The sequence below is a fragment of the Suricata suricatta genome, chromosome 14 (genome assembly GCF_006229205.1).
Source record: "Suricata suricatta isolate VVHF042 chromosome 14, meerkat_22Aug2017_6uvM2_HiC, whole genome shotgun sequence".
Lineage (NCBI taxonomy): Eukaryota > Metazoa > Chordata > Mammalia > Carnivora > Herpestidae > Suricata > Suricata suricatta.
The window spans coordinates 24535104-24559911 of record NC_043713.1 but is presented as its reverse complement, the minus strand read 5'-3'; the positions used below and the strand labels follow the sequence as shown (position 1 = coordinate 24559911).

General features: G+C 53.3%; 1 protein-coding gene across 1 annotated transcript in view; it reads right to left on the bottom strand.

The window, feature by feature from the left end:
• SMAD7 (SMAD family member 7) overlaps positions 1-17293 on the bottom strand; it is a 21688-nt gene extending 4395 nt beyond the window's left edge. Inside the window, 2 exon segments of the mRNA XM_029921950.1 lie at positions 16993-17122; positions 17125-17293. Coding sequence (XP_029777810.1) covers positions 16993-17122; positions 17125-17178 — 184 coding nt within the window. The 5' untranslated portion in view covers positions 17179-17293.
• Positions 17294-24808: the final 7515 nt, after the last annotated feature.

Below are 24808 nucleotides of genomic sequence, written 5' to 3'. Positions count from 1 at the left end.
GAGGGAGGGGGGAGGGGGGGAGGGAGGGGGAGAAGGAGGGGGGAAGTGTTCTGGCGGGTTTCTCTTTCATCTGTCGAGCCCACCAGTCCACCCAGCGATTTGCTGCCAGACATCTCTGGAAAAAACCTTTTTTCTGCTGAGGTTAATGGCCCAGCCTAGATAAACAGAAGGGTATGGGTGTCCCTGTGTGTGAACAAGGCCCCTGAGAGACCACTAGGGCCCTCTCCAGCCTGCCCCGCTGTCACCCCCAGCCTCCCAGGGCCCTGACGCCCCTTCTCACTGCCCCTGGGCTATCTCTGGGCACAAATACACACTCTCCAGCAAAACCAGCACATCCTCAAAGGCCCCCTGAACACATCACACTTCTAGGGGCCCCTGACAGCAGCCCGCGTCTGCCAACTCAGAGACCTGTCCCGAGAGCCCCACCATTTGGGCCCATTTCTGCGAAACACTCAGCATCCTCTTCAGAGAAGCACAGTCCCCTGAACTGGGCCCACAGCCCACATGCGTCTCCCCAGAGGTCTGCACACACGCTTCGCCCCCAGAGGGGCTTCCCGAGCCTTGGGGCCAGGGGCCGGGAGGCTCTGACGCCGGAGTCTCCCTCTCCCCAGTTCCAGAAGCAGAGGAAGCCTCTCAGAAGCCCAACTTCGGCTTCTCCTCCCGGTCGCTGATACTTAACCTCCGAAGGCAAGACTCGCAGGCCCTTGCTAAGTTTGCTTTACAACCCTTTTCCGGTATTTTCAGCAACTTCTCTCCCTCCTCAGAAAACGACACAGGGGCTTGTTTTAAAACTGTATTTGTGCGTTTTTAAAGCATCCAAAAAGAAAAGCTGTGTTGTAAAAAGCCAACTAATCAGATGCCTGCTCACAATTTTTTCTTTTTATTACAGTTTAGGGAATTTTTGGAGCAACCCCAGAAAAATGCTGAATCCGCCTAAAATTCCTTTAAGGTTGTTTTCCCCCCCTCCCCTTCCTCATTTCCCTTAAAGCATAAAATCTACCCTTGAAAAGAAGGGGGGGTGGGTGTTGAGAATGGAAAGGATTTTGCTTGTGTTTGCACTTGCATTAGGGAAGACCACTTAACAAGGAGCTCCTGCCTCTTACAAAGAGTTATTTAATTACCCTGGTCACGAATGAACAGACCTGACCCTTCTAGAATACTGGAGGCTCATGAATGACTCTCAGGCCCAAGGTTCTCAATGGCACAGGGTGACCAGAGCTCAGGATTTTAAATTAAAAAAAAAAATTTTTTTTAATGTTTATTTTTAAGAGCACGAGCAGGGGAAGGGGCAGAGACAGATGGAGATGCAGAATCCAAAGCAGGCTGCAGGCCCCGAGCTGTCAGCACAGAGCTCAACACGGGGCTCAAACCCACAAACCTCGAGATCATGACCTGAGCTCAAGTCGGACCCTTAACCAAGGGAGCCGCCCAGGTGCCCCAAAGATCCGACTCTTGATTTCAGCTCAGGTCATGATCCCATGGTTGGTGAGCTCAAGCCCTACACTGGGCTCTGCATTGAGAGTTCAGAGCCTGCTTGGGATTTTCTCTCTCCATCTCTCTCTGCCATTCTCCCTGCTCATGCTCTTTCTCTCAAAATAACTAAATAAAACTTATAAAAATAATAAAAAGTAAAATCGTTTTTAAAAATATACTTAAAATATTAAAAATGAAAAATTTTTTTAACTTGAAAAAATTTTTTTAAAAGGAGATCACTCTAGGGGCAGCTGGGTGGCTCAGTCGGTGAAGCGTCCCAACTTCAGCTCAGGTCATATCTCGCAGTTCGTGGGTTCGAGCCCCGCATCGGGCTCTCTGCTGACAGCTCAGAGCCTGGAGCCTGCTTTGGACTGGGTCTCTCCCTCTCTCTCTCTGCCCCTCCCCCACTCATGCTCTGTCTCTCTTTTCAAAAACAAATAAACATTTAAAATTTTTTCTTAAAGGAGATCTCTCTGACAAAACCCATCAATGGGAAAAGGCCTGTGCACCCCCTCCCCAGTGGTACCACAGCGCCAGAAGGCGAAAATGGAGAAGCCAGGGAAGACTGGGCAGAAATGGTTGCCCCACACAGGTGGGTGAGGGTAAGGAAGCAAAGGGCACAAAGGAGACAGAAGTTAAACCCGGCAATCCTGGAACACAAACACCGCCACACCTCGCCTGCTGCAGGTCCAGGGTCCTCCCTGGTCGGGACTCAGGCGCCACCAAGGGTTGCCTCATCCTGCCCTCCCCCCACCTCAGACATCTCAAAGGTTGACAACATCGTCAGCCCTGCTCCCCACCCTGCTCCCCACCCGGGGTCAGAAACGGGCTGTTCTGAGAGCGACCAGCCCACTTCAGGGACAAGGACGGATATCAATGGGGACGCAGTGCCAACCCATCCCATCTACCCTCAACCACAACACCCTCGATTCACAAGGAACCTTGCTGGTGTCTTGTCTGAGAGGCAAACGACCGAACACCAAAGCAGACGCTTGCCGAGGTGTTCGAGCTCAGTGTGGGTGCTGGAGTGAGCTGAGACTTCATCCAGATCCCGACAAAGATTCCTCCAGGGCACCGTCAGATTCCTGAGGCAGCAGGGAGGACCCTGGAGTTTGGAGCAAGTTACCCAAAGGGAGTGAAATCAACACGCAACATTTCAGGTTAACCCTCAGTTACCCAGAAAACGCTCAGACTCAACCCATCACCACCGCGCCCAGCTCCTTCACAGAAAGAGACCAGGAAGTGGATTCTGGCTGGCACAAGGCAGGATGGAGAAAAGGTTGGGTTGTTTTCGAAGCTCTGCAACAATTTATCTCCACTGAGGTGGCTGGACTTCAGGGGTGGGAAAAGGGGGACCATGGGGTCTCTCTTCAAAGGCCAGGGTGCTTCCTCGGCTCCCCCAAACCCCGCCCCCCAGGGAGCTCCAGTGTTGTACAATATCCCCCCTACCGCCCAGCTAGGCAGCCAGACACCTTGCTGCTGGGCTACTTCCTGGGCACCTTGGCGGTGACTTAAACTCTTCCCTAAAGCAGAGCTCCCAGCACAGCGTCATAGGGTTGTTGTGACAATTTGATACAAAGTGGCCAGCACCTAGGACCCAGCTGGCCAGGACCCAGCTTGCGGCTACAGGTGCTGGTCTCATTGCTCAGAATTCTTGTCTTGGGTTCTCCAACTGCTTAGAAAATGCTACCCACCCACCCCTCATCCCTCCCCAGGGAACAGAACAGTTCTGGGCCATGCCCGCACCTAATGATGTACACATTGGCCCTGTTGGAAGAGGCTCATGACAACTCTAGGAGGTCGAGTCCTATTCTGTCCTTCTGTTAAAGAAGGGGAAATGAGACACCGGTCACTTGCCAAACAGGAGGCCAGACCACTGGTCGGTGCGAGCCATGTGTGCTCTCCAAATGCTAGAGGGGAAAAGACACGTCCTTCCAAAACACCCTCTGAAGTGTGATGCCTACTGTAAGGCTGAGCCTGGGGTCCAGCCCCCTCATACCGGGGAATGAACTGGTTTCTTTGGCCAAAAGGCTTGCCCTTGCAGAGTCTCAGTCCGACCCTTCCAGAACTAATATGAAGGAGGCTGGGGCACAAGAGGCCCCCTTAGGGCTCTGACCGTCTCTGGCCACACTCTGTAAATCACAGAAATGCCCCATCCCTATGAACGCTGCTTCCATTTATTTTTACTCTGTTCCAGAGACTAAGAAAAACCACTCTGCAGAGCAGGGCACATTTTTGCATTTAATTTGCAACAATAAAAACAAAACCAAAAGGAAAAGGAGATTTGAAGGCCGATTTTGCTGTGTCCACCCATAAACCAATTTCTTTCACGAACTTCGAGTTACAAACTTGTGTTCCTTCTGTCTTGTCTTTCATGGCCCTCAGGAAAAGGTGGGGGGCCCCAGGGGAGGGTCTGCCCAGGTGCGGCACCCTCCTAGTTTCTGGCCCATCACCACCCTCTCCCCCTGCGAGCTCTCCGGAGCTCACAGGCAGATCCTGCTAGTCGAGAAGACTGATTCGTGACTGTGCCTCACAGACTAATTATGATGAGTAATCAGTTCCTAAAGCTGCAGCGCACTCCCCCCAGCTCTCCCAACTGGTCCCAGCCCGGTCTCCCAAGGCCCCTCAAACGTTCAAGTCTAATGAAGCCCCCAGCCCGGGGGACCCTCCTAAGAGAAGCATTTGGCCAGCGGAGAATGTAATTGAGGGTAGTGCCGGGCAGGGAAGGGAAGCCACACAAATCAAAAGCTCTCGTCTGTCTCGCCAGCCGGGCTGACCCAGCTTCCTGTGCTCCAGCCTTCAGCCATGCAAATTATAGCGTGTACCCGGCTGCCTGCCTTCTGAGACCAGCTCTGCCCGGCTCCGAGAGGACTCAGAGGAAGGGTGGGGACGCCCAGCCTGGCCAACTCCATTCATAATATTTACAGTAAATGGGCCTCTCTGGCTGTCAGGAGGCACCCAGCCTCATCATTTCTTGAGTTTGAACTTCAAGACTCTTCCTTCCCCTCCAATCACGTACCACAATATTCCCACTGTGACCCCCCCTAAATAACTCAGCGACTCTTTTTGGAAACGGGGTTCCCACATACAGCCCCCCCAGACCTGCATTATCTGCTCACTGGGCTGACCACAGGGTATGACCCTGGCCACTCCCAGGAAGACACAAGATGTGCAAAGCAAATCTCTAAGCTGACCCACCCACCTCTCCCTCCTGGAGAGAGTCCAGAGCTAGGCCCCCTTACCCCCCCAATTCCACATGCGGATTCCCAAGTGGGAATACGTACTTGCATACAACAAAAGGATCTTTTCTAAAACCACCAAAAAGTCCCTCATTTTCTTCTTTGTGTTGACCCCTCCTTAGTATGTGGGCTACATACTAAAGCTCAGGGAGATTCTTGATAAAAAACGGATGCGCATGTCAATTATGTTAAAGGACACACCCCCAGAGGTTACAGAAGAGTTCTGGCCTGGTCTGGCGACAGGTCTGGGGGCTCTGCAGGGAGCTGTTGTGCCTTGGGCCCCATGCACACTGACCTCCAGGGCCCTGAAAGGCGGCACAGCGTCCCAGGACCCAGTTGCAGACCCTGCCCTGCCCCTCCCGTACCCCCACACAGCCCCAGCTTTTCTAGAGGGCAGGAAAACCATGGAAGACATGGAAAAACACAGGGAGAAACAAAAGTCCTTTTCATCCCTCCCCTCCCCCAACTCCCCTTGTTCCGTAACAATTATGAAAACTGTTGGATGGGATGGCATTTTGAAAATTTACTGCATTCCAGCCAATAAATTCCAACGCGGGATCTGATGGAAAAGGCTCCCCCTTCTCTGGCTGGCTTCTGCCCCCCCACACCCACCCAACCCCCAGCTCTCGAGAGCTGTCATTTCTTCTCTTTCTTTACAACCCAACACCAGGGCCTGGCCAGGCCAGGCCCGCGCTGTGCTCACAGGGAAAAACAACAGTAGGCAGACTGGAGACAGTGTGCAGACTGGAAAAGTTAATCATTACTTCTGTCTGCCTCTGTAATCTAATCTCTCTGGCTTTGACACACTCACTGTTCAGCCATCCTGGCCCTTTCACCCCCAAAGCACCAGGGCCTCCTAGGCCTGCCCCAGGCCCTCTCCAGGAAACAGGGATGAAGCCTCCCCCAGCCTGGAGGGCCATGGCAAGGCCCCCTGGAGCCCACCCCACCATACACTGAGGGCTGCTCTGTGCTTGTGTGTCCCACATTTCAGAGGACTCCGGGTTGGACGTTCTTCTGGGTTCCAACGTGCTTGTATTAATTTGTAGAGAGCAAAGCTGTCCCTCCTCCCCCCGCCCATGCACGAGCACCCCCCTGGCTCTTCTCTCACTCCCCCTGCACCAGGGCTCACCCACAAATCCACACGGCTACATCCAGGAGTGTGACGGGCAGTCTGACTCGCTGGCCCTGCACCATTGATCCACATAGACACGCAAGTCAAGATGGCCCTGCCCTATGGTGGTGTCTCAAAACTAAACATGCAGGCACCACATGACCCAGAAATTCCAATTCTGGGTCTATATCCAGAAGAGTCTTGAAGAGTTTGTTCACACATCCATGTTCATTGCAGCATTATTCACAACAGCCAAAAAGTGGAAGCAACCCAAGTGTGTCCACTGAAGGATGAGTAAAGATGTAGATACATGCACACTAAAAAAGAAAGGCAATTCTGACACAGGTTACATCACCAATGAACCTTGAAGACACTATGCTGAGTGAAATAAGCCAGATGCAAAAGGTCAAATATGGCTTGATTCCACTCATACATGGTACCGAAAGGAGTCAAATTCACACAGACTGAAAGTAGAATGGCGGTTGGCAGGCTGGGGGGGGGTAAGTGCTTAGGGGGAACAGTCTCAGTTTGGGCAAGAGAAAAGGTTCTGGAGATGGAGGGTGGGTGCGCGGGCATGTAACAGGCAATACCACTGAGCCGTGCACTTAGAAATGGTCAGGACGGATGGACTCCCTGGGCACCTCCATTGGTAAAGTGTCCTCCGACTTTTGATTTCAGCTCAGGTCATGTTCTCACAGTTTCGTGAGCTCAGTCAGAGCCCTCCATCGGGCTCTGCTATGACAACCTGCTTGGGATTTCCTCTCTCACTCTTCCCCTCCCTCATTCACGCTCTCTCTCAAAATAAACTTAAAAAATAAGAGAAGAGAAGAGAAGAGAAGAGATTCTACCTCTTCTAATGCTTTCTGGTCCTGCCCTTTAACCTGCCTCCCTTTAGTACAGGGGATGGGCGGTGGGCTTCGGCCCATCACAAGGATAAAGGCCCCCTGGAAACATATGCAAATGCTGGCATGCATATGCATTTTTATGGGGAAAGATTCCTCAATTTTCACTCATTCTTGGGAGGTTTGCAAGTCAAGAAATGTGAAGAACTATAATCTTTTTATCCAGTATGCAAGAGGCCATTAGCTACCCACCTCGGCAACAGGGGGTCTCATTCCCACAAGCCCTCAAATCCAAGAACCAGAGACCATCACTGGATGTCTTGCAAGATTCTGGCCTGGGGACTTGAGAGAGACTAGGTTCAATCTCTTATTTTGCAGACGAGGATAAAAATGGAGGCCCAGCACTGGCATGGCCCTGCGGCCAGCTCAGGCTAAAATCCCCACCTTCAACCACCAAAGCAGGCTGGCCTCTGGGGACAGACACCTGGACGGGGCTCTCCCTCCCACTGTCATTCTGCAGGCCCCCTCCCAGACCAGGGTTTGGGGTGTGGGGTCACTTCTGAATCTTTGCATGCCCCTCACCCCAGGCCTGTCCACCAGGAAACAACCTCTCACTGGGGTTTTAACTGTGACCCCCACTATGCTGGAGATGAGACCTATTTTTTTTTTTTAGTTTTAATGTTTATTTATGTTTGAGAGACAGACAGAACACAAGTGGGATTAGGAGGAGAAAGAGAGGGAGACACAGAATCCGAAGCAGGCTCCAGGGTCCAAGCTGTCAGCACAGAGCCTGATGCAGGGCTCGAACCCACGAACTGTGAAATCATGACCTGAGCTGAAGTCAGAAGCCACCCAGGTGCCCTGAGATGGGGCCTACCTATTTTTAAGAGCTGTCCAGCGCACCCACCTCGCAGGAAGAACTCAACTAGTTCTTCTCACTCTTGGTTACTCACTAATGGGGGGGGCGGGGGGGGCCATGCTGGCTAAGAGGCTGCCCTGCGATCACTTGCTGACCAACTCTTCAAGACCCTTTTGTGGCCTCAGAAGTTTGCTCGGCCCACTGGGGAAGAAGACACTCCCAGCTTTCTTAGGGGCCTGGAAGGAGTGGAAGCTGGAGAGGGTGATGGGGACAAACTATTTAACCTCTGAGTGGCAAATGCAGAAAGGTGAGTCCACAGGGAGCACAGCCTGGCGTCCTGTTGAGCGACCATCCCAAGTTAAAATTACAAATGAACCAACCCGAGGGACTCAACGAGTCCCTGGCAAGTTAACCGAGCTGTCTTCGGACAGAAGCTCCCAACATGACAAGATGAAACTGGGGTGGAGATCAGTTCTTTCCCTTTCTGCCCTGATCAAACCCCAAACCAAAACAGCTCTGAGTTTTCTTCTGGCCACTGGGGTTCCGCAGCACAGCGAGTGGATAAATGAAATGAGTGACTTCCATGAACAAAGCCACCGGTCTGCCTGGGGGAAACAGGCAGGGACAGGATGAGCGTGGAAATGAAAACACTTTGGTCTCTGCATATTCGACCACCTTGTACAAAACCACCGCGGTGGCCTAGAGCCCTCCTACAAGGGGCTGGCATCTCAGAAATGGGTTTGACCATCGGACTGAAAATGAAAGAGCAAAGAGTTGCATCTCCCAAAGCCCGCAAGAGTTGTAAAAGGAAAGTGAAGCTCCAGCGCTCTGAAGATAGCCCACCTGCCCTGTGGCTGTCAAGACGTTAAACACTATCTCTCCAGACATCTGTCTGGAGATGACCTCTCCTCACCCCACCCCACCTGGGGCTGAGCCAGTGCAAGGCTGCTCACCTCCGCTCTGCACCGCGCTCCTGGGTGCCCTACCAGGGTCTGGATTATAACCGTTCTTCCTAAGGTTACTGCTTGTTATCTTACAGTCGAGGGGGGCGGGTGCTTGAGCCGGAGGAGCAGACCTCTGTTTACCCACAAGCTTTGTTTTACCTCAACTCTCAACAGACCACACAACCGAAGCAGAGGCAAAAGCGGATGACAGAAAAGCTCTTGCCAACCCGGCGTGCTCAGACAATCACCCCAGGGGCCCATCCCTGCACCTCGACCTCATCTTACAACATCTACAGCCTGGCCCTGGGCCCAAGGGCCCTGTCTGGCTCCTTTCTGTCCTGTAGAAACTGACCTCTGTACTCCAGACAGAGCCAAATCCTGCTCAAGGGCCCTCCACCTCCCTGACCCCAAAAGCACCTCCAGACATGGTGCTTAATAAATGCATGCTGCTTTTCATTCTAGCAGGGGACCCCAAACTGCAGGGCCTGGCACATAGTAGGTGCTCAACTAACAATCACTAAATGAGTGAACCAGAAGACAGGATGGCTTCTTGCAAAGCAAGGGGTCCACCCAGCTTTACACCTGCCAGAGGGAGGTACAAGGGAACCTATCGGGGAGGAGGCATGCCTTCCAGGCAGGGGTCAGCCAGAAAGACCCAAGCCCTCCCCCAGTCGTGGATGGAGGCAGGAAGAGAGAAGCCCCTGTCCTCACCTACTTCCCAGCCAGCTGCGGCAGATCCGAAGGGGTTTCCAAGCCAGGCGCCAGCCAGGCAACCTCTATGGGCACACCACCTGCCCACAGCATTCTGCCTTGGCATCCTGCTCTGTTTGGACAAGTTACCCTCACCGAGTGTTCAACAATGCTCTTACATACCCCAGGGCTCTTGTTGTGTTATGAAAACAAAACAACGCACGCTAAGGAAAAAAAGCTAGGGTGGGGGAGGCAGAAGTGAGTGGTGAGCAAGCAAGCCACACACAAATCGCTTTCTGATCTCCGTCCTGAAGAGGTCAGGCCCCTTAGCAGCATGGGGTCAGGGCCCTGGCCCATGACATCGTCCTAGAGGGGACTCAGAACCCTCCCTCCCCCCCACCCCCCGCCCCCCGCCCCGTTAGGGGGAAGGCAATGTTGGGGTGGAAAGCTTCGGGCATGAGCGATTTCTTACACCTACCCCCTCCCAAAAAGAGGGTTTTTTTTTTTCTTTTGCAAGTTAAAACTGAGCTAATGACCCTGGGTGGGGCTCAGTGTCGAGGACCTCGAAGCAGCCAAACCAAAATTCACTTCCAGCCAAGAGCTGCTTGGCCTCACCATTTGGGGAAGGAAGCTGAAAAAAAATCATGAAAGATTCTTTTAGTGAAACCAGGAAATAAGGCTGCAGTTAACATTTCAACTGAAGGTGACCCTTCTGGTAAAATATTTTTTTAAATAATAAAAATAACATAAAGTTCTCAAACAGCCTCTTTCTTAAAGAAAATGGCCTAAAAGTTCTCGTGGGAGTGGAAAGGAAGAAGCGGGGAGAAGCCCCCCCCAAAAAAAGAAAGAAAACAAAACAAAACAAAACAAAATCAGGCTCGCCTCGTCTTAGCCACTACCTTTCATGAACAACTTTTTTTTCTGGAGTTCTTCTTACAGAAGGAAAGATGCAATTTCCTGTCTTATCCCCAGTATTTCCTGTTCACTTACAAGGTGAAAGTTATCACTCTGTTTTAAATAACCGTCCTCAACTCCACAGAAAGTTCCTTTTTCCATCCAGTGTCTCCATTCCCAACACAAAATCTCCCCGCCTTAGTAGAGAAATACAGTCAAATCCTACACCTTTCAAGAACTGGCTTACTGGGGCGCCTGGGTGGCTCAGTTGGTTAAGCATCCAACTTCGGCTCAGGTCACTCATCTCACAGTTCATGGGTTTGAGCCCCGTGTCGGGCTCTGTGCTGACAGCTAGCTCAGAGCCTGGAGCCGATCTTCGGATTCGGTGTCTCCCTCTCTCTGACCCTCCCCTGCTCATGCTGTCTCTCTCTCTCTCTCAAAAATAAAAAAATAAAAAACATAGAAAAAAAAAACTGGCTTAATTAAAAAGGTTCGATCCGCGTGGCAGAGGGCATCTCCGATCGTAGCTTCCCCTCCCCCGGATCCCCAAGGACGCCCCACGCCCCACGGGGAGACGTGCAAGGGGCTGGGCGCAGCTGGGCGCGTTTGCCTAGCGCTGCCACTGACAGAGTGAATGTTGCTGTCTTGGTGTGTTAGCCACTAAATTGAGAACTGTGCCTCAGCAGTTAATAATATCTTCCCGCTGAAAATAGCCCAGAGAGGAAGCCTCTCTGTGACAGTAGGCACACAGCCAGCCTCTGGGCTGGCCATTCAATACTAAGCGAGGAAGATGGCAGGACCAGGGGTGACGTCCCACTGGCCGTACAGCACAGGATCCTTTCATGAGGCTCCTGCAAAAGGAGGGCTCCAGGCAAGTCACCTGCCTTCCTCCGCAGCCCTATAACCTCAGTGGGGATGTCACATGGGCCAGGGGCCCTGGCATTAGAGCCAGGGGAGGGGTCTGGATCGCCGAGGAGGGGACAAGGGGTTGGGGGGGCCCCGGGCTTTGAGGGACAGCCCCTGCACTGTGCTTGGTCTCCAATCCCCGGGCTGGCTAGGCTGCAGGGAGGCAGGCTGGGTAGACCAGGGGGAAATAGCATCTGGGGCAGAGAGGGAAGATGTGCACTCACTTCCCCTGCAGAAAGGTCAGGCTTGGAAAGAACCACAGGGAACTTTCCTGCCTCTCATTTCTGCAGCCCACATGGAAAAGGGAAGGTCAAAAAAAAAAACAACAAAACCCATCACAGAGGTGTGCCTGCTTCTTCCCATTTCTTCAAGTAATAAGAGTCAGAGGGACAGGTTCCCAGCCATTCAAGGGGCCCCCCTCCCCCCGCCAACCCAGGAGACCTCAGAAGTCCTTTGGCAACACAAGTGTCTGTCAACAGTAGATCCCAGGCGCCAAACACAAGTCTTTCCGTTTCCAGTCTCTAGAATCATCGTTCTGGATTACCTTAAGTATATGCAAATGCATTTAAAAGCTACCACAGGTCACTCCTTTTTAAAAAACTGTGGTAAAATACACACAACATAAAATTTGCCATCAGTGACACTGGTGCATTCAGAGCTGTGTAACCATCACCACTATCTAGTTCCAGAACACTGTTATCACCCCAAAAGGAAACTCAGTCCCACAGGTCGCTTTTACAAGGTCATTAACAACAGCAAAGTCAACTGGAGGAAGGTGCAAAGTGAACGTACCTTGTCAAGTTCTTACAAATCCAGCAAAAAAAAAACCTTATTTGAGAAGAGGCTCATGGAGCAAGACACTCAAACTCTTCACTACGGGAGCAGACAGGGGATCACAGAAAACCTGCCCGGCCACCAAGAGAAGCCACCAGATATTCCACACAGGGACGCAGACTCCTGTTCCCCTTCCACCAGGGGTGCCTCAATTTGTCAGCACATTGCAATCACCCAGGGGGCTTCAAAACATACCGATGGGGGTCCCCATCCACAGGCTGTATTTCAGAAGATCCCAGCAGCTCTTAACGTTGCGGGCACATCTGGGACTCGACCCTGTGCCTTGTTTTCTCTCACCAGGTTTGCCCCCCCACCCCCCCCACTTTGAACTTAGCACTGCAGCACGGACAGGAGCAAGGTTTTGGTGCGATAACAGCAACAGTAAAGATGCAGAGAAGGTCAAACTTGAGCATGGCCTTGGCATTCCTTCCTTGTTCACTGCCCTCCTGGCACTGAGCTTGCCACAGAGGTCCTCTAGGTCTAGAAATCCACCAGGCTACACAGCCAGGCTCTGCTCAGAGAAGGTCCAGGGATGGGGGTGAGATTTAATGTGCTGGACTCTATGTAGCCAGAAGGGACTCCGGACAGAACCTGGCCTTTACCTGGCCCCCTGCCCCTTTGCTGGGAGGCCCTGTTCTGTCTCAAAGACAGGATGCACGAGGCAGAAGCCTGTCCAGTCTGGCCAGGAAAGCGGACCAGATTTGCTCCAGAGACTTTAAATGCTGTCTCCCTGCATTTAACCCCTGCCTGACTACCTTGTTCTTTCCAGGACAAAGGGGGTTTCATCAGTGAGCCTGATGATCCAGGGCCGGGAGCATGACCTCGAGCACTGCAACAGCCTGAGCTGCTGTCCAGGACTGGTCTTCACTGGGGAGTGGGTGTGAGCCAGGTGAGCCGAAAGAGGCCCAAGTCATCACGCTGGCATAGGGAGATATGAGCTGAGTCCCTAGATATCCAGACTGTCTGGATCTGGAGGGTAAGGAAGTGGGTAGGCAAGAAGCTCACTCATGGTCACATGTGCTGGCCTATCGGACTCCCCCAAAGCCTGTGTGCTCTTGGCCACTTGGGTGAGCTCAATCCTCCCCCACCCCCACCCCTGGAATCAGAGACCTCAGCAAAACCACCAGCTGCTTGTTCCCAGGCAGAGGAAGGAGACACAACAACACGGCCAACAGGCACCCGGGTTCCAAATTCCCACCACTCCATGCCAGACAAGAAGGAACCGTTCACATGTATTTTATGGACAAGATGGGGCAATCTTTCTGAAGCCACTCGGTTTGAAGCTAAACTGACGACTTGGACTGAGCCGGAACCACATTTTTTGGATTATATAGGTATTTTTGAAGACTCTTATTTTTCTGAGGCAATCCCAGATGCCAGCAGGGACAAAAGAGAAGGAAGAGACACGTTCCAGGAGTGGCCGCTGACCTAAGGACACTCCCATCACCCAGGAGTGTCAACCGGAAGCTAAACAAAGGAGAGCCTGCAAAGGAGTTGGCCTCCCTCAGGCTGGTGGGACAGTGCTCCCCAAGAAGCATGACTGCACAGCCAAGAGCTGGGGCTCCCTCAACTCCCTCCCAGCCCCTCAAGACTCAGCAGTACCTAGGTCACACTGCCTCCCACCTCCTTCCGTGAAGCCCATGGGGCTTCTCGCTGGAAGTTTAAATAAGTAACAAAGTGTTGCTGGCCTCCAATCCTGTTCCAACCCAAGGAGGCACTTCTGGCAGAGGCCCAGCCAGCTCCAGACATTAAGATACACGGGAGGAAGACAAGGGTGGGTCTAGAGCCAAACAACCCGGAATGTGCAGGCGAGACAGTGTCCCTCCCATCCTCCCATCCCCACGCACAAACCAGGACAGCAGACGAGGTAAAAGAAAGAGCCCCACGGGGGACTCCAGATGGAAGCTTCAAAGATGGCAGCTTCTAGCATGTGCGTTTGATGACCAGCGATCCAGTGAAAACTCTGGGAGCGAATCCTTCCCACTTCCACCACCACCCGAACCTAAAAGCTTCCTCTGGACAGCAGAGCTCTCCAAGGTGGCTCTTCCTGCGCGTGGTAACCCGCCAGCAGCAAGGCCTATTTCGGACTCGGGTGCCTTTCAAGAGGCACCATCCACACAGAGCTTAACTCGGGGCTGCCAGATTCACCACCACGCCTCTCACCCCCAAAGTGCGTACACACCCTGCCATCCGCCTACCCCCAGGCCTATCCCACAGCCTGCTCGTGTGTCTGCGCACGGGACCGTCTCTCTGTACGTCTGCAGCACACGCGTGCGCACACACGCACACCCAAAACCGTGCACCAAGCCATCCATCTGTCTCTGAGAGCCGGCTGTCAGAAATGAAAGTACAATCTCCTGGAACCGAGTCCCAGCCTTCTAAAAATGTGCCGTTTTCCCAGACTGAGGAAACTTGCAGGGGTGGGGTCTGTTTCCCTGCGAGGCCTGAAGGCCCGGGCTGGTCGCCTCCCCGGCCAGACCCGGAGCTGCAAGGCTGAAATTCCAACTGCAGCCAGCAGGCCCGCTCCCAGGGCTCCTACCCGCCCTCTCCCCTTCCTCGCAGAAGGAAAGGCCAGCCTTGGAGTCACCCCGGCAGTTCAGGAGGGGAATGCCTTGGAGCACACCCCCACCCCCACCTCCGAGGCACCACATTTTCACATTTGGCTGTTTTTTCTTTCCCTTCTTCCCTTGCCAAGAGAATCAAGCCCTGGCTCCCACTCCCGACCTTCCTCCCACCCTAAACTGAGCCCCATTCATTAAGCCTGCTCTCAGCCAGGGCAGGACAGGAAGGAAAACAGCACACAGGGCCTGTGAAAGAGACACTCAGAGAGGTTATTTCAGGGGGGAGAGGGGGCAAACCCTGTGGGGGCGTTCGCCGCTCCCCACCTTGAGGCCCACCCCCCACTCCTGAAGTAGGCTCCCACCCTCCAGCCTCTGCTAACCTCTCCCCTGCACAGCCCTGTCCCACTCTGCTAGTCTCCGCAGCCCCCACCAGCCTCATCCTCCAGGGCGGACACACCCAGCAACCCCCCCCCCCCCCCCCCCCCCCCCCCCCCCCGCCCGAAATATCAACTTGGGAAGGAGGAAGTCTGGGCTCTCTCCATCTGCAAAACCCTTGTCCCGGACCCGGGCCACTAAACCATCTTTTCGGGGGCACTCTCACCACAAAGGGTTTCTCTGTGCCCATCGCCTCCCCTGACACCCCCAAACCACTGGGCGCCAACCCAAAACTCAAAGTTTCTTCAATTTCCCCCCATAGCACATTTATTAATAAGCTGTTCCAACTCCAAACGGAAAGAAGAAAAGAGCTCAAACTTTGAAGCCTTGGGAATTAGTAAATTAAGAGCTAAAATTCAAAACAAATGCCCTTTCATGTGGAGGCCCCCTGGTCTTTTTCTTTCTGCAGTTTTGTTAAACCATTCGATCCCTTCAGAGACAACCACTCCTCCTTCCAAGCAGCGCCTCAGTGATCTAAATGGTTGCGATTATCTTGGGGGTCGGGGAGAGCAGTTAGTTAAGTGTTTTACCCACGCCCCCCCCCACTTCTTTCTAGGACTGGAATGGCTCTGGGAACAGAAAGCCCACCTAACTCAGACGGGGCTGTACTGGGGGCCGAGGAAGGTGTCGTCATTTCCTCCGGCAGACCAGGAGACCGAGACAGACAAGATGTTATCAATAAGACAACCCTTCCGAAAAGCCCCCTTTCAAAAGCTACCACTTCCCTTGCTTATTTCATGTGGTTCGAAAGGGCTGGGGCTCCCCCTTGCACATTCAGGATTTAAAAAATAAACCCATCCAACAACATCCTGAGTGTTACTCTGCCCAGACCCTCTCTCCTCTTGGCCTTCTTTCTTTCAGGAACATACTCAGCCTTAGAAAGTAGAAAAGACGCAGTTCACCGGGTCCAGGCTCATTCTCCTTCCTCCACCGCTGCAGTCCCCGGCCCTTCTCCCCCCCCGCAAACACACCACACACACGCGGCCCCCACCCCTCTCCGGGTCCCCCTTCTTCCTGCCCACTTCTCATTAGGAGCTTTGTGTAAACAATACCCTCCGCGGCAGATAACAGTCAGAGTATATATTGCACTGAAATAAAAACAAACAAGGGTCCTCGTAAAGGTGTCCTCAGCAAGCTCGGTTCCTGGACCGGAGAGCCTGTGAGGGGCTGGCCAGGATGAGCCATGACCATGGCCTGGAGGCAGCGCCTGGCCAATCAGAGGTCACCTCACCAACGAGGGCACACCACAGTCCCCCCATCCATCCCCAAGGTTCTTCTGAGCTGCCATGATCCTATGCCAACGTCCCAAAGGCAAGAACAACAAATTCATGGAACCCTGGAATTTCTCCCCCACCCCCGCCCCCAGGTGACTTTCCTTCTTGCTTTAGCTGGCTCTTAGAAAACCTAGAGATGGCACACTTGGGTGGGAAAATCAGGTAGAAATAGGATGTCTTTGGAAAAAGAGAAAAATGCTTCCTACTTACAGTGCTAATGAGTTTCTATGGATTTATGGTTCTCTTCTCATTCATGCCTCTCAGGGACAGTGAGGCTCGGGCTACCTCCCTCATTCCCATAAACCTCCATCTCTGGCATCCAGACCCTCCCTCGCACGCTGGGCCTTGAGGAAAACCTTCCCATCCCAGGAGCCTGCTAAGTCTCTACCGTCCGCCCTGCCTCTATCCTGTGGCTCTGGTCCCCGGGTACGCGCTACGGGATCCCGCTCTGAGCTAGACTGGGAGTGAAAACCTGCGCAGCAGCGTCAAGGACATCTACACTGAATTCCCCCCCCTCCGCCTGAGATCTGTCTTCAACGAGTTCCCAAAAGACAGATCCATTCCCTTCGAGGCACTCCAGGCACTAAGGGCAAGTGCAAAAAAGAGCTTAAGCTTAAACCCATGAACTAACGCCAAAAGCTCCCAGAGTCGGTAGCTGCGTTAACAGTAACCATGAAACAGCACCCGCCAGGCTCCAGCTGGCCCCCACTTCCTCATCACCAGAGCAGGCCCAGTGTCCTGATGTGTAAGGGGTTGCAGAACTGCAAGTTCAAGGGCCTGAATCGCCACTGAGGCATCCAGTTCAAGCACATAAAAGTGAGAATTAATTCCAGACCAGCTGGGGTGGCAGAAGGCCACCCCCATTCCTCTAGTCTCCAGTCACGTCAAGAGGTCTTGAAACTGCCAGGAAAATAAGAGAAAATGTCTCACCTGAAAGCCCCCCAGGGGCCAGATAATTCGTTCCCCCTGTTTCAGCGGAGGAAGGCACAGCATCTGGACAGTCTGCTGTGGATTTGAAAAGGAGACAGAAATAAATAAATACACAAACAAATAAATAAAAGCACCAAGATTAATTTTTAAGCACATTCTAAACAGCATTAAAGAGAAACCACACATTCCAAGCAGCCGACTCCCCACCGCGATGCTGATTATTAATGGTCTGCTCAGGCTTCGCTGCCCATCAGAAGACAGACCATAGCACCCTGTCACCGGTCTGGGCTCTGGGCAGCCAGTTAATCATTAGTCAAGTCAGGCTCGATGGCAGACTGGCTGGAATTTCTCTTTTATTGCAAGTCCTCCATTGAGGAAACCAGGTAGTTCCCAAGGTCAAAAGTAAGCCTGGGCTCTGCTCTCAAGCCCAAGTACCGTCTCCCTACCACTTATCCCAAAGGACAATCAAAGGGGAAGCCTTCCACCATGGACCCAGTGGCCTCTCTGCCACTCCCGTAGACCAGTCTCTTCCTCATCTTGTTAGACCTCCCAGTACTTTAGGACCTTCTCAAAAGTGCCCGTGGCTGAAGAGCCTTCTTTTTCTTTTTAACTCATGTATAGGAAGTATAATGAGGCATACTGATCTCAAGAACAACCCAATGGTGGGGCGCCTGGGGGAATCGGTTAAGCGTCTGGCTCTTGATTTCGGCTCAGGTCATGATCTCAAGGTTGGTGGGATCGAGCCCCACATCGGGCTCTGCCCTGGCAGCATGGAACCTGCATGGGATTCTCTCTCTCCCCCCCCTTCTCTGCCCCCTCCCTGCTCAAAATAATGAAACATAAAAAAAAAACAATTAAAATAAAATAAAAAGACTCAATGAATCTTATTCATATACACACCTTTGTAAAGCCATCGGCCCATCAGGACAGAGAACGCTGTCAGTGAGCCTCCCGGCCGAAGGAGAAATGTTCTACCTCCTTCTAGGCCTGGTCCAAACTCAACTCTGGAAACCTTCCCGGGCAGCCCCAGACCTGCAAGGCTCCCTGCCCTTGGTTCCTGTAAAATCTTTCTGGCACCCAGCACTTGCCGACTTTACTCATCTTTAACCTTCAGATCCCATCTGCCCCAACTAGCCTCCACGCTTCTCTTCAACGTCTTTGTCACCCTCAGGTGCTTAGCACGGTGACCTAAACCCTAACCCTAATGAGGCTAATGACAATTCCAGCTGAGAAACAGACTCAACAACCTCCCTCCAAGCAATTAAACCAAAAATATAATGCCCACGAATCACAACTCATTAGCCCCATGAAACAAAAATACACAAGACCCTGAAAGCTCATCATGCATCATTGCCAAGGCCAAACTTAGAGGGCCACAGAGAGAGGCCGGCTCTGGAAAGGGGCACCACCACAAGCACACTAGGTTAGACAGTTTAATTCCAGTCCCTCAACCACCCCAGGTCACCAGCAGGATGAACCTGGGGTGTGTTCTACCAGTTTCCCATTGGAACCACTTGGCCATGGTGGCAAATAGGAAGCCAAACGGAAAGGGAAGCCCAGAGGCAAGTAGCCTGTTTGAAGTCCTGTATTTAGTAACCTACTAGCAGCCTTCATTCCCCAATAAAAGGAGGAGGGGGGCTGAGCATGGCCTACCCTGGGCCCCCAAACCACGTCTGGGTTTCTGCTGCCTATCCCTCCAACTCTAAGATTCTCTAAAGAACAACTTTTCAAGAATCCTAGACAGGGGCGGGCGGGGGGGGAGGTAGGGGGGTCACGGGGGGGGGGGGGGGGGGGGGGGGGGGGGGGGGGGGGGGGGGGGGGGGGGGGGGGGGGGGGGGGGGGGGGGGGAGCAGAGTGGAGGAGTGGTGGCCATGGGCAGAGGCAAGACAGAAAAGACCGTGTGTAATCTCATTTTATCAGGATAACGTGTAATTCCTAACAGGAATATACAGTTTTACAGGATACACTTAATCAAATGGAAAACAATGGGGGAGCAGGAAACCGAGCTGCTTGTTAGATGGTGTATACCCTGCACTTTCTAAACTACTTTGATGGCCTTCACCATGTTCGAGAGGTTTTTACTTACCCACAGACGGAAGACACCCCCACGTTAAACAGGAGGACGCATCCACGGCCACTGCCCCCCGCCTCCCTCCGGCTTTGGCTGGCTGAATCCCAGGGGCAAAGTGGGTTTCAAAGGAAGAGCCTGGCATCTCAGGGCAGAGCTGGGACCACATTCAAGGTGTCAGCCTGTCTCAGATCAAAGGTAAGCCAGCTCCGGCAACCACAAGCGTTTTTATGAAATGGTGCTCTGCCCTTCTGCGGAGCCTTTGATCTCAGGAGGGATTTACAAACATTAATTAGGCCTCCCCACCACCTCTGTGAAGTAGCAAAGTATACCTGTTGGACCCGCACCTAGGTAAACTGAGGCGTCACTGACTAGCCCAGGGGGCCACCCAGGGAGCCGGGCCGTGAGCAAGAGCTGAGCGCTCACCCAGCCCATCCCGGGCTCTCCCTCCCCAGGCACCCAAGTCCTCAGTCTTCCCTGCAGGTAGCCAGGCCCAGGCTGTCTCAGACTCCAGACTGGCCTCCTCGAGCGACTGCAGGGCTCATAAAGGTCAAAGAGGCCACACCCCCCAACCCTCACCCACAGAGACAGACCTCCAAAGCCAGTGTCTCAGCCTCTGTGTCACCAGCTTTCCAGAGCCCAGGCCGCACCATTCCTGGCTCTTATCCATCTTTCAACATTACCAAGCACCCAGTAAAGTGCTGGGTTCTCGGGAGAAAAAGACAGTTCTTGAAGAGGCAAGCCTGGGGACCAGCCAAGAGCCGTACAGGGGGTACAAGGTGAGGGGGCTGGGGGTTCCACTTCTCTCACCAAGACAATGGTTCCAGGAGAGCCCAGACAGTCTCGTCAACATAGTCCTGAGCTTCCCAAGTGCCACCAGGTCCTGAGGAGCCCCAGCCCCGCTCCCCCAACCACACCCTCAATGTCCCAGCTCTGCCCCAACCCACAGCTCCCATGAACCCTGGTTATGGTACGACCCACTGCATGGGAATCATTCAGATTTTCAGGCAGGCATATCATTAGGCCTGTAGAATGAATGAACGAACCAATAAATGAGCAAATGAATGAATCATCTAACTCTTGACTCTTTGATCATCTAGATTTACAGAGGTCCAGAAAAGTTAAGAGATGTGAGTTAAGAGGTAAAAGCAGGGCTAGATCCCAGACCTCTCAACTACGCTTTGGAGTCTTGAGACACCAAATGGGTGCTGGTCACCTGGGTCCCTGGCTTAAGCGTCCCCAGCAACACCATCCTGGCCAGCCATTCTGGGAAGTCTTCCGCACCCTCGGATGCAGAGGACACAGGGAGCAAGGCCTACATAGCAACCCCTCAGCACAAACTAAGTTCTACCTTCAAAGAGCATGTTCCTATCCCTTGTGGGAGGGGAGGGAGCCTTCCTGACTTCAGATAGTCACAAGTCACAGCCCCTAGGTTCAGGTATGTCTAACCTCTTCCCAGAAGATCCTACTGGTTTGGGACCTCCTAGCACCCAGGTCCCTTCCCCAGTTCCCTTCCCACCACCTCTTTCCAAGCTGGAGACTTCACAGAAGGGATTCCCTTCGTTGTGCAACTGGGTAAGATTTTAACAACTGTCCCTTTTAAAGTCTGGCTCCTGGTTCTCACCTAGTCACCCCAGACCAAAACCTCAACCCGGAACTCAGACACTCAAGAAAGCAAGCAGCTGATCTAAATTCCCCAACCAAGTATTCTCCTCCCATGGGCAAGGTGAAGATGAAAAGTGGGGGCAGCGTCCTATCTGTGTGTGTGACCTCAACGGCCCTGGTCACAGCAGCCGGCCAAGCCTGCCCCAGACCTGTCCCCAGTCTAACCGTTCCCACATCTGGCTCCCCTCCACGGAGCTGGGACAGTTCCTTCCACAGGGGCATCGCCGGTTACCACCTCGTGTCCTTACACCACAGCGCCTTTTTTCATTCCCTTTCTTGTTTTGTTTTAAACGAAACATTTTGGGTGAGTAACCAGCTGTTTAGGTTTCCGACTGGCAGGTTAATCACTTCCTATTGGCTGATCTGGAAAACTTTTCTCCCCCTTGGAAATGGCACATTCCTGTCTTTGTGGCTTCTCTGTTTACACACATTTTGCTACCTAATGTCAACACTTGCTAATGAATAAATATATCACTCCACTCACTGCAAATGAGGTCCTGGCCCTGGCAGAAGGACAGCCTGAATCCTGAGAACAGATTTATCCGGGTATCTCTGCAGGAAACCCACAAGAATTGTGACTCTTCTGTTCTGCGGCTTTAGGAAGTTTCTGGGAGCATGTATTCACCCCCAAGGATCTTTACTCCTGGGCCCAAGGTGACTGGTCTTTCTTTCAAGGAATCCCTCCAGATGTGAAGACTACAGAAGGAAAAGACTACAAACGGGACAGAGAAGGCCCCTTATAGAGCAAAACCTCATGAAAGGATTCTGGGTCTTGATGCCAAAAAGTCCTGTCAAGTTACATTCTTTGAGAAAACAGCTTGGTTAATTTCAGTTACCATTTGTTACAAATACAGAGAGCCGGTTATCTCCTCATTAATGACCATTTATCTGGTGTTTTGTAAATCGAAAGGAAAATATCACATGCTTTGCAGGCCACTTATTAGATAGGCACCAGGCAGGCAGCAACGCCTCCCGACTTCAGGGAGCGGCGGAGTCCCGGGGGGGCTGGCTGCAGAACGCGGGCTTTGGTTACACCGTTCATTAAAGTATTTAATGTATGACAAGGCCCCAGCAAAACTTTTAATTAGTGGGGGGAAAGGCCCAAGCGCCAAAACTCATGAGGCGGAAGGACCTGTGGCATTCCAAGACAGAAATGGGGCCTAACCCTTCACTTCTCCTTCTCCCAGAACCTTGGCAAAATAAAAATGTCACAAGGGTTGCATTTTTCAGGCCATCAGGAGACAGGCCTGAAGACTGAAGTTACCATCCGGTACTTTTCAGCAAGTGCATCTCTGGTGTTTAAGCAGCAGCTCTGGGGCACTGGGGCCCCTCCCGGGACGCGCTCCCAAACCCCAGTTCTGCTTGCCCCTCTGCCCCCTGGCACTGTTACATCCATAGGGTGAGCCCCTGCCCGGCCAGCCAGAAGCGGAATACAGACAACCGCAGTAGGGCTGGTGCCAGTCTCAAAAGGGCTTTTGCTCTGGCCCCCGGCCATCTAGCGACAAAGCAACAGGCAGGCAAGAGTTAGGCTAAAAGCTTGAGAAAACCAGAGACAGAGCTGACTTACAGGATGCTGTCGCCTTCACTTCTTGGATGTTCTAACCTCTTATTTTAAAAACCAAGACCTTCTCTGCACCCTTGAAACCGTCTTCCCTCTCATCAAATTATCCATTCTTCTCACCAATTCTCCTGGCACTGAAAACTCTCCAAATTCTCCCCATCAATCTCTCCTATTTGGCTCTCAAGACACTTCTTCGTGGATCAAATTCCACCGGTTAAAGCTGAGCCAATTTCGGTTACAGAGCGAAAATATACAAAAAAAGGAACTAAACGTAACGCTTATCTAGGAACATCTTTGCAAAAAAGAAAATCATAGTAGACAGATAGATCGATCTGTACACACACACAAACACACACACACAAACACACACACACAAACACCCCTCTCCAGCCACAACAAAAACAGAAAAATCCACCAAACTTCCAACAGAGGAAACCCAGAACCACCTCAGGGCAAGCCCAGCCTCCCCAAAGCCACTGCCTAGACAGAAAAATCCGCGTTCTAGAGGCTCCATTTCTAACTTGAGATAGAAAGGGTATTTTTAAAATCATCTACTCACCAGTTGGTTTGAGAAAATCCATCGGGTATCTGGAGTAAGGAGGAGGGGGAGACTCTGGAATTAAAAAAGTAAGAAAAAATAAAGGCCAAGCCATGAGAAAGAGAGATAGAAACTTATGATAACAGAGACATTCTTTTAGCCCAACTGTTTGTCTTAGCTGTGGGGGTTGGAGGCAGGGCCGCGAGGCGGTGATTGCCTTGATATTTAGCTGTCAGATAAACAAAAGAGGCCGCCTGGCGCCAGCCTCGGCGCTCAGCTCCTTCACGTCTGCAGCCGCCGCCGCCGCCGCCGCCGCCGCGCTCCGCCGGCCCGGCTGGAAACCACCGGTTCGAGCCTCGCACTTCACAGTTCACGGGGTGGGGATCGACAAAGCCCCCTCCCAGTCCCCGAACTTCAGAACCCGCTCCCGCTGCCCCCGGCCCCTCCCCCCGGGGTGCAATTCACCCGGCCCGTCACCCCCCTCCCGCCACACCGCTGCACACCCGCGCAGAAACTCGGGGATCCCCATTTCCAGCCCACCCGGGAGACGCGCCCCAAGTGCGCTGGTGAACTTGGGCGGATCTGTGGGCGCCCGAGGTATATCCCCCCGCGGTGCACAGAGACGCCGAGAAACTGGAAGCAACAGAGGGGGCTGGGAGGATAAAGAGAGGGAGGCTGGGGTCTCAGAGGCGAAGCCCTGGCCCTGGCGCGATAAGGGGCAGCAAAGGCACAGAGGCGCTGGGAACAGACCATTCTAATAGTCAATTCTGTGCTTGACATTACTGAAAGAAAGGAAAAAGCTGGGGACACCCACGTTCTGATCGCTTGCTCTTTTCCATCCTGGCTGGCAGACGTAAGGGCAGATACCCACTTCTGCCTCGCATTGGAACCCTCTTTGCCCCAAGACCCCAGACCTGTGCGGCTGGGGAGTATCCCGACCTGACTGTTCTTACTTACTAAAGGAGCAGAGACTTTCCAGTCTCTACAACTTGATTCTCCCAAACTTCCTTGGCGGGCTTGGACCGAATCCAACTCGGCCACACACCTTAACGCTTTTCCGGGTGCAGGGGAGGCGTGACCCCCACTTCTCTCTGCACCGCCTAGCTGATGGGGAAATGAAGGCATTTAACTTTTAACCGCGTGCCTGTGGAGTGCGCGCAAGAGCTCTGCCCAGCCCACTTCGGGGCAGCAGAGGAGAAAAAAACTGGAAGGGAACCCCCAGGGAATGCCCTTGCAGATTCCCCTTATCCTGTCTCTACTTTTGTCCCCAAAGGCTCTTTCAGGAGGGGATGTACAACCCTCCCCCTCCAGAGAGGTGGCTGCGCGCGCGCGCGCGCACACACACACACACACACACACACACACAGTCCGGGGGAGTGGGGGTTCTCCTACCACTTGAGCGCCAGGGGGAGGAGGCAAGAGAGTGGGCGCAGGACAACTTCTTACCTAGTTCGCAGAGTCGGCTAAGGTGATGGGGGTTGCAGCACACCAGCTCGGGGTTGATCTTCCCGTAAGATTCACAGCAACACAGCCTCTTGACTTCCGAGGAATGCCTGAGATCCGGCCACCTGAACACTTTGCACAGCAGGAGGGGGAGCGAGTAGGACGAAGGCGGCTGCGCGGGCTGCGAACCGGCGGGCGCCCCCAGGCCCAGCCTGCAGTCCAGGCGGCCGGGCAGCAGGAGGCACGCGGTGCGCGTACCGCCGCGGGACTCCACGGCCTGGAGTAGCAGCTCCAACTGCCGTTCCTTCAGTTTCTTGAGCACCGAGTGCGTGAGTGCCTTCAAATCCGTCTCGGCGCCCCCGGCCGCGCCGGCGCCCGTGGCGGGGGGGTGGGGATGGTGATGACCTTTGGCACCTCGGACCGCCTTGCCCAGGCAGCAGCCAGCCCTGCCCGCGCCGCCGCCACCGGCCCCATGCGCCCGGCCGGCCGTCGCCCCTTCTCCCCGCAGCTCGCCGCCTCCTCCGCCTCCCCCCGCGCCCTC